The sequence below is a fragment of the Anabrus simplex genome, chromosome 14 (assembly GCF_040414725.1).
Source record: "Anabrus simplex isolate iqAnaSimp1 chromosome 14, ASM4041472v1, whole genome shotgun sequence".
Classification (NCBI taxonomy): Eukaryota; Metazoa; Arthropoda; class Insecta; order Orthoptera; family Tettigoniidae; genus Anabrus; species Anabrus simplex.
The window spans coordinates 32,578,322-32,588,863 of NC_090278.1; the positions used below are offsets into that span (position 1 = coordinate 32,578,322).

The 10,542-nt window shown below is 42.5% G+C and overlaps 1 protein-coding gene across 1 annotated transcript in view; it reads right to left on the minus strand.

The window, feature by feature from the left end:
• Positions 1-10,332, minus strand: part of LOC136885757 (neuroligin-4, X-linked) — a 318,812-nt gene extending 308,480 nt beyond the window's left edge. Inside the window, exon 1 of the mRNA XM_068230342.1 lies at positions 10,194-10,332. Coding sequence (XP_068086443.1) covers positions 10,194-10,332 — 139 coding nt within the window. The remainder of the gene's footprint in view (positions 1-10,193) is intronic.
• Positions 10,333-10,542: the final 210 nt, after the last annotated feature.

Sequence of the window (10,542 nt, forward strand, 5' to 3'; positions counted from 1 at the left end):
ATATATGATGTAGTAGTTACGTTAACACAGTATTAGGTGGCACGGAGAGCTGCGTCAAATCGTTCTTTGGGTCATCAGAACCAAGCAGCAGCGACATAATATGACATGCTGCGTCGTATAGACTTTTTTTCCTTTTTCAGAAATCAGACTACTTCCAGTGAATTTGAACCAGCATACTTGGAATCCGGAAGACGAAGCTCTACCACTGAACCTAGTGGGAGGACAGGCCCAGTGATTTAATAGAGGTAAGGTAAAATACGAGCGGCGTTCAATATACAGGGTGTTACTAAATTCCGATTACTACTTAGAGGGCTTGCAGTGGGGACCAAGATGGTTACATTTATCACAGGAACTTGTGTCGGGAAAAGTACCGTCTTCCCACTACCCGCAAAAAACCAGCACAACATACGTTTACAGCTTCCGCATTTCCGACGCTCTGTACGACTCCTACTGCTTGTCGTCTGGGTCCAAGTACATGTGGGTCTCGATGTGACGATTACCGACGTCAACACAGACACGGTACCTACGTATCATGTTCTCGTACGCACGCTCACCAACCCCTGGTCCTCCAACATCCACCGCAGCCAGTAGGTCTTCCGTGGATTCCACAGGGGTCTCGTAAATCAAGTTTCTATGTGACCCCACTGTCAGTAGTCTAGCGGTGTCAAGTCCGGTGAACGTGCGGGCCACTACGAACTATCCAATGTTGCTTACTGCTGTACTGTAGTACGAACGAAGATCACAAGCACAACAGCAGGCACAACACGTCTCCGTGTGGATCACACACTCAACTGAATGGCATGGAATGTCAACGAACCTGTAGGGGAATGATACATCACGTGATCGTTCAATGACGTACGTACTCTAGTCAGTGACGCGAACAATGCAGAAGATTTGAACATATGCTCTGGTGTTTTTTTTACGGGTAGCGGGAGAACGGTACGTTTCCGGACACAAGTTCCTATGCTAAACTTACCCGTCTTGGTCCCCACTGCAAGCCCTCGAAGTCTATAATAAGACTACAGAAACAGCCTGTGTAGTGAAACACATTTTATTTCTCGGTCAATTTCGGTTTAAAAATTGGAATTTTGTTTGGGACATCTTTGAATATTCCCGCTTCCTCTCGTAGAGTTTCATTTATTTCCGACAGGTGGCAGCGCTATAACTATCCTTCCGAATGGCGTCCGTAACGGAAGTGCGTACCTAACAGGGAACAGTTACTGAGTTTCTTTTGGCGGAAAACCAGAGCATCACAGATATCCATAGGCGTTTGCAGAATGCCTACGGAGAAAAGCACGGTGAGTCGTTGGATGAGGCGTGTTTCATTATAACTCTGAAAGGACTCTAAAAGGGTTATTCAGTACGATGTCCTCCCTCGTGGTGGAACGTTCAACTCTGAGTTGTATTGTGCTACTCTAAGAAAATTTGAAGAAACCACTTCAGCGTGTTGGTAGCCACAACAATTCAAACGATCTTCTTCACGACAACGCAAGACCTCACAGAAGTATATGCACCAGACAGAAGCTCACAAACTCCAGTGGACCCTACTGCCCGGATCTCGCTCCTTCTGACTTCCGTCTGTTTGGTCCAATGAAGGATGCACTCAACGTGAAGTAGTGAACTTATCGATGCAGCACGACATTGGCTCCGATATCGACCAGTCGAGTTGTACCATGCAGGTATACAGGCCCTCATATTATGGTAGCGTAAGGCCGTAGTATTGTAGGAAATTATGTTCAAAAACAGCGTATTGTAGCAAAAGAATTGGGGAATAGCATGGTGTATTTGAATCCTCAACAAAACCAACTTACTTTAAGAAAGGAATGTGTTGCATTGTACATTGATCTTCCTTCATATGAAGATATTGTAAAGAGAAAAATATGCGCTATACCGGAATAAACTCTTCTTCTTCTTCTTCTTCTTCTTCTTCTTCTTGCGTTACGGCCTCTGTAGGACCACGGACAGCTCCTTCATGGATTGCATTTTCTTCTTCTCCTCCCAGAACCTCTTCATCCTTTCTCTTCTTCTCTCCCGCTCTTCTTCCGAGATATTCACTATCCTCTTCTCTTGTCTACTCCACTGGTGACTCTCAATCCTCTTCCTGTATCCATCCCTATCATTGATCTCTGGCATATTAGTCGGTATGTACTTGCTTCTCCAATTTTCCTTTTCTTCCACCTTGATCCCCAATTCCGACCAATCTTTCCGGAGTTCAACTACCCACTTGGTTCCTGTCTTTCCTCGTGTCCTCGCTGTTGTTTCCCGTACTCTTTTCGTCATTCTATCCATATTCATCCTGATTACATGTCCCGCAAACCTTGCTCTTTTCAGTCTGATTTCTTCTGAGATTGTCCTCATGATCCGGTATAGTTCTTCCCTGGGTCTCCTCATCCATCTATCACCTCCTCTCTTAGGGCCTAGTATTTTCCTCAATATTTTTCTCTCCTCTTTCTCTAGTTGTTCCGCACCATTTCTTCCTAGTGCTATTGTCTCAGCAGCATATAATACAGCATTTCTCACCGTTGCCTTGTAATGTCTAATTTTTGCGTCTGTAGATATATTCTTTTTATTGTATATATCTCTGGTCATACAGAAGGCTGATCGCATCTTCTTTATCCTCTATGTTATTCCCGCATTGCTCCTATTCCTTCCCGTTATAAATTCTCCTAGGTACTTGAATTTGTCCAGGCACCCATCGCCCAGTGGGAAACCACTGCAGTCAGCCACCCGAGTACCGGCGGGAAAACCGAAGCGTGAGGTTTGGAGGAAATGCCAGCCTGAGCTGAACATCAAGCTCTTATTTCATCTTCTGGGGCTAACAACCTCAGTCGTATAACTGGACAGTCCCGAGCTGTCCCAACAACATTCCTTTTAGTTCATGGAATGGATCGCACTGTAGAATTGAGATTACCTCAGGGGGACAATCCCCCGTCAACCAAAGATGACGCAAGGAGGCTTTCGGAATAAACTCATCAATGAAATAACGACTCAGGAAATTAAGTAAATAAAAATAAATATAATACACACCTCGGCGTATCAACAACATAAGCAGTGGTACTGCATGTGGGGAAGAAGGATGTTTCTATGTGGGAGATTACACGCGGAGGCAGACGAGTAGCTGAGATACATGGTACTACGTTACGACATGGTGTTTTTCAAAGGCACGAAAGGGGAAACGATGTGAGCAGGCGGTCCTCTTTAAAAGCAAGGAAGGCAGAGAAGCTGGCAGGCAGACGACTTACCACCACGTACCACTCAGTGTAATGAGTAGAACGTATTGGCATCTACCTGCAGTAGCTTTCATTAGGGCAGAGTGCACTGTCGTCAAGTCACAGTCCTCTGCATCTATTATCGCACCAGTCTTTGAAGTGTGGTGCCTCATGAAAGTATTATGGTACAGTCAAGGGCTCATTAACGTGGTACTTTACAAACTTCATAACTAAGATGGTAATATGAGAATACTGGTGGACCTTCATTTGAACCTTGAGGCTCACTATCTTCTAACTCAAGTTCTGCATGCACTCAAGGTAGATAAATGTATGAAGAAAAAAGTAATTTTCTAGGCCACTTTCTACAATCGTATATCGGAAATATACCTTTCTCATTCTAGTAATTGAGGAGTTGGATGCAATAATAGCGTAGCGCATGGCGCCGATTTAGTGAGCTCCTGACCTGTGGCGGCATCCTAGCGAACTAAAACCTGGACTGGGTTATAGTAAAGGGACTGGGAAGTTCGGAACCGGTGTTATTATTACTGCATTTAACTCCTCCATTACAGTTGAACGATGGATTTCATACTGTCATATACGGCTCCAGTGTTTCTCAAATTTCACGATTTTCGCACTACGTGACTCGAATGCTTGAGTCCCAGACTTAACGAGTAATTATTTTTAAAGTTCCAAGTGTAATTTACAAGAAAAATAAACACATTTTCCCATATATTTAATGAATAAATAAGAATGATAAATGTAGAGGTATAACGTTAATCAAATTGTGACTTTTCTCAATGCTGTAAAGAAAGGGCGTAAGTAAAAGAATTCAAGTACGTAAGTCGTATGGAAATTCCGTCATCTGTCTCCAACCTTTACATTACTTAGCACAACGTGCCACTTTGAATGACGGACAGATTAAGGATTGTACATCTTCTTTTTCTGCTTCTTATGACGCCGTCTCCCTCCGAAGGTTGCCGATCCAATTGATTATGATTACACGCGAAACGGCAGCAGAGAAGATTTCTATCGACGTATGTCCATACCACCGCCGCAAGTCTTTCAGCCAGGAATTTCTCCGTCTTCCCACAGATCTTTTCCCATCAATCTTCCCCTGAATGATCAGCCGGAGAAGTTCATATCGTTCATCTCTCATGATGTGCCCGAGGTAGCTGAGCTTACGCTGCTTGATGGTTACGAGAAGCTCTTTCTTCTTGTTCAAGATGTTGAGGACTTCTTCATTTGCCTTCTTTTCTACCCAAGATATTCAGAGTATTTTTCTGTATAAGTACATTTCAAAATATTCAATCCGCTTCTCCAATAAAGTGCTGAGCGTCCACCCTTCGAAACCATACAGAAGGACAGGAAAGACATAACAACGTAACATTCGAACTATGAGCTGGATGTTGAGTTCTCGGCTGGTGAATAAGGTCCTCATGGTATTGAACATATTCTTTGCTTGTCCAATCCTGGATAAGATTTCACATTTTGAATAAAAATGCTGGTTCACTAGAGTTCCAAGATATTTGATGGAAGATACTCGTTGGACGATGTAGTTGTTGACGTAAAGGGAGGCCTCTTTTGGTGTTTTTGAGAATACAATAAGCTTGGTCTTGTTAATACTGAAGGATAAACCGTAGGTTTCACTGGTTCTCATGATGTTGTTTATAATGATTTGAAGATCACTAGGGTTGGTGGCTAACACAATCAGCAAATCGGATGTTATTAATGACATAGCCATTGATCTTGATACCTAGATTAACAACTTCCATAGCCTCTCTGAACACAGCTTCAGAGTAGATGTTGAAAAGGAGTGGGGGAAAGACACATCCCTGGCGGACACCTCTTCGTATAGCTATGTCCTCAATAGTAGTTCCTTCTATTTTGATCTCTGCCGTTTGATTCCAATACAAACGGGTATTTATACGAAGATCAGCAACATCTAAGTCAGTAGATTTTAAAATCTGAAGCGTGCACATCTACATTCATATCTAGGCATCTCTGGGTCAAAACATTCGAGGGAAAAAGAGCCTCGCGAGTATCCAGTCCATTCCTAAAGCCAAACTGAGTATGTCCAACTTGGCGTTCGCATTTGAGATAGGTTCGAGTGTGGATGATGCGCAGAAATACCTTTAGCACAAGATCATATGATAATCATCACATGGTGACAAAAGTAGACTTTTATAATCTTAATTTTGTAGTTACTAAGTAAAGAGTCAAAATAATTTGAGCTCTAGATTCACTCTAGATGAACTCATAATCTATCGTCTTGCTTATATTCGGGGATTTAATAACTTTCAGCCTTTTGTATCATGAAGTATACACGTAACGTGAGCTGTGTCGTCCGGCTCACAAAGAAAAGGAAGCGACTGACAGACAGCGCTTATGTTCGGAAGATGAGACTTCACACTTTTATTCTGAGTATGTAGGAATTAATTTTATGCCCTTGTTGCTTCAATGAAGATCCACGCTCCTGTTCTTAGTTGAGAAAAACACGACCTTGTTAGAAAAATGATAACATCTATTATTCCTTCGTCTCATCAAGTTCTGAGTGTCTCAATATGAGAGTTTCAAATGCTTCTCATTACACTGTATTTCATTCGTTCCTTTATGTTCCAAATAATATCCTTGACATTTAATTTATTCAGAGAAGTTTTATCCGAGTTTTATTTTCTCTTCCATATATCCTCGTCACTTAATTTTACAAGCGTTGCAATATTTGAGAAATACTCTGCTGTTTACAGCAATGAGATATCTAATAGAATCAAAATTATATGAATGAGGGATGAAATGCCAGGATATAAGCGCACGGAAGAGGAAATACAATTTGATCAAGTGCTGTATAGAAAAACGACCTAAGAGTCAATTTCTGATCACCAGAACCTGGATTCTTAGAGAATGCAAACTAATTTGGTTAGCAGGAACTTTCGCCCGGACCGCTCTTCAATAATGTAGCAAGAGTAACGTAAAATCTAGGGATTCTGATAGACATGTCCCAAATATTTATGCAAATCTCATAGCATAACTTTGCTTCACGCTTGATTATATTTGTTACTCCCAAGTTTGTATTCCAAACTATTGCTTTCTAATAACCCGCGTTCTATTAAACACTGGAGCCTGAAATTTAGGCAGTAAACTTAATAGTTTAGAACACAAACTTACTGACATCATCAATGAAGAAACTCTGCCTCAACAACTCGTAGGTTAGTCCTGATTTTGATATTAAACCACCACTCCTAATACTGTTTTCATAAAACGCGCTTTTCCTAGCTTGGTTAAGTCACTGACTGTCAGTTTGTCCCACATTAAATCAATTCCACATGTTGCTATAAGAAAAAAAACACATCATTTTTTTGCTAGTGGGTTTATGTCGCACCGACACAGATAAGTCTTATGGCGACGATGGGATAGGAAAAGCCAAGGAGTTGGAAGGAAGCGGCCGCGGCCTTAATTAAGGTACAGTCCCAGCATTTTCCTGGTTTGAAAATGGGAAACGAGGAAAAATTCGAACCCACTATCTCCCGGATGAAAAGCTCACAGCCGCGCGCCACTAATGGCCAAGTCGACCGGTAATAACACATCTAAATGGGGACATTGCGGTTTCTGTTGTTAGTCTTTGAAGGTAATTAAAATTGTAGGCTGCTTTTATCGCTGCAGCTCTCTGTCTTGGCTATGAATATTAGAAGATCTGAGGGTTGTTTGGAGGGTGCGTCCCAGGTATTTGAATTTCGAGACAGTTTCTAATGGTTTGTAAGTTAGTGTTAGCATGTGCCTCTCGCCGATCATTTACCTCCATTCCTAAAAATAATTTGTTTCGTTTTCTCGTGATCGATTGAAAGTTATTTTCTACCAACGATCGCACCCTCAAATCTTACACGGAAAGAGGAACGGAATAATGACATCTGCAGGGACTTTTCTTCAACTGACGCAATGATGAGCGAAGAGTAGAATAAATCAAACTATGAAGTAAGACATTTAATGAGACGTTTTGCGGTGCGAGGTTTCCACCACAAAGTTTGTATTGTCGAAAGGTTTCATAAACCAAGTGAGGACTGCGAGTGCGAAATATATGAAGAACACTGTGATCGATACCATGTCCGACAGTTTAAGAAGAGATCAGTAGCATTAAATAAGTTCCGTATAAACTGAAACATACTATAAACCTTCTAATGGCCATTCGGCTCCAATAAAAATAATAATAATTCAATACAAACGAGTTACAAGTACAACGACAATGCTATGAATTTTGTATATACTAAACATTAGGGGCATATTATCTCAGAACCCCTAGAATTTATGTTACTCTCGTTACATTATGGAAGAGCAGACCGAACGACATTTCCGATGAAATTAGTTAGCATTCTAAGATCCGCGGTCCTGCAAACCCCCCCCCCCCCGCCTCACGATTTTTGGTTTAAAATTATACGCTATTTATTTTCATTCGTTTGGGCTCGACACTTAATTTCAGAAAATCAAAGTGGCTCACCGATTAGCAGACTGGTCTTTAGACGACACGATTCGGTGTTTGCTTTCATGGCATTTCATGAGACCTTAGCCAAATATGATTAACTCAGGGACTGAGTATTTCTTTTGTTCCCAACATTTCTCCAACGTATACACTCTTCCATTCAGCTAAGGAGTAGGACGATAATAAACATTGTATGGTCTCAGCTGCCGTAGTGCAGACCTTATGAAGTACCATCTACGCGTCCTACACGACATACGATTTCTCTGGTTTCTAGCAACGAAAGCTTAATTCTGCGGGGACAGAAACTATGGTTCAGTTAATTTCTTTCTTTCAGTTAACACTGAGTGCACCACCAGTGCTAAGAAAAAAGGGACTCTCTCAGCTCATATCGAACCCGCTAACTGGGGTGATGAGTTGGACGCTCCACTCAGTCATCAGGATCTTCGATGAATTTGTTGGGAATGTTTGCCATGAAAGGAAACTGTATGTCAGAATAGCCCTAGGTCGATATCCCTCACATTCCTCCATTCACTTCACCTCACTTTACCACGCTCATCCTCCATCCACAACGCGCCTATATCTCCTGGCCAGAGAGTAGGCAATACCTACAGAGTGGCCGACCCTCCCTTTCAGATGATAATGATGATTGTTATTTGAAGGTGCGTAACAGCTAGGTCATAGGCCCGTAATGGTACGAGGCGCAACGAAATGAAACGATATTCAACACTTCAAACTGTATATATTGTATAAGATATAAAACGAATGATAACGACAAAATAACCGTGAATTCAAAACAATCTGTGGATCCAATACACAATGCCTTGTTTTCTGAGATGATATTTGTTATAAAAAGGGTTCCAAATTCCAGGTCATCGTCCATTCATAAAAGTGCACTCATCTTCATAAAAACCAGAACAACTTGAAGGAATAAAAATAGGAAGTTCATATTCAGAGGACACGTTCTCAGGAAATGATTAGCATGTCGGCCCTCAGGTTCAAGCTCCACTTCGATATCTAGCTGCAGAACCACCGAACGGTAAAATGTGCGTGCGGCTCTCGTTGTCACTATCAGCCGAAGGTAATGGATTAGTGTGACTTGAGCAGACGTACAGGATGACTCGCAGAGAACCGTACCATCAAATTAGTGATTTTGAAAGAGGGCGCATTATTGGAATGAGACAACGTGATGTATCTATCCGGAAAATTGGTGCTCGTGTGGACGAAGTGTGTCGGCAGTGCAACGGGTGTGGTTCACAGAAGGCCGTAGAGTACGACGAGATGGGTCTGGTCGTACCAGCCAGACCTTCCCGCAAACATTTCGACAGCTCATCCGAATGGCATTCCAGGACAGATCTGCGTCCTCCTCGGCTCTAGCGCAACAGTAGAAGAGTGTAACCCGTCGTACTCTATCAGGAGTGACAGTCCGTCGCCGTTTATAACGGTCTGGGTTACCGGCGCGTCGTCCACTTCTCCGCCTACCTTTGACTAATGTGCATAAAAAGGCTAGACTGCAATGGGAGAGGCACCACATTGACTGCATTTGCACAAGACATACAGCGCCAACTCAAGGCCTTATGCTGTGGGGTGCTATTGAGTACAACGACAAACCACAGTAGGTGCGTGTCCAGGGCACTGTGACCAGCTTGACCTACGTGAATGATATCCTGATAGCCGTAGCCATACCCTTTCTGCATGACACCCAGACGCCACATTTCAGCAGGATAATGCACGACCACGTGTTGCTGCACGAACACATGCCTTCTTGTTGTCATAGGATGTCTGACTGTTGCCGTGGCCAGCCCAATCACCGGACATGTGGCCAATAGAAAATGTGTGGGATATGGTAAAATTACTAATACTAATTACAAGTAGTCTCATGGTTCTAATTTCATCATCCCTTGCTCTCCCCTCTTAGTCGCCTCTTATGACAGGCATGGAATACCATGGGTGTATTCTTCGTCAGCATTCCTCGCACACAGGGTGTCCCCTCCCTTTCAGGGAGAAGAATGGTAACTTTTAGATAATGATAATTCTCAAAACCAATCTAGTAAGAAATTTAAAACATTTTGAAGTTTCGAAAGACTCCACAGAATTCTTCTGGTGTCAGCGAAGTTGTTGATTGATTATTTCCTTTTGGCTTTACGTCACACCGACACAGATAGGTCTTATGGCGACGACGGGAGAGGAAAGGGCTAGGACTGGGAAGGAAGCGGCCGTGGCCTTAATTAAGGTACAGCCCCACCATTTGCTTGGTGTGAAAATTGGAAACCAGGGAAAACCATCTTCAGGGCTGCCGACAGTGGGGTTCGAACACACTGTCTCCCGAATACTGGAGACTGGCGGCACTTAAGCAACTGCAGCTAGTTGATTGCTTATTCGGGATAGGATCTTCTCCCGGTTATCAAGGCATAGTAGTCTGTGTTCGGGACCTGCCACGAATTTACAATGAGGAATGTATGTGGTAGAACCATATAAGTATACTGTTGTTTATTTTATATACGTGTAATTGTACTCACCCAGTATTCCAAGCCTGTAGTTTAAGGTGACAACCACGAGACCCGCGTAACTCGCCAGGACACTCCCGTCGTAAGGATTGCCGGAGTTCCACTCGTAAGATTCCCCGTGGATATAAACAAGCACAGGGAACCTCTGCATCGCCTCCGGAGGACCCTCTGTAACAGAACAAGTCAAATCAATTATTAAGGATGCCGATAAGATGCAATGGCATACATACAATTAAAAAATCGACATTCAAGCAACTCCATGTTGAAAACATAAAATATGAGCTAGGAATTGTAGATAAATATAATAATGATAATATAGTCTATTAGTTATTCTTTTCTAAAAATTAAAATCCTTTTCTTA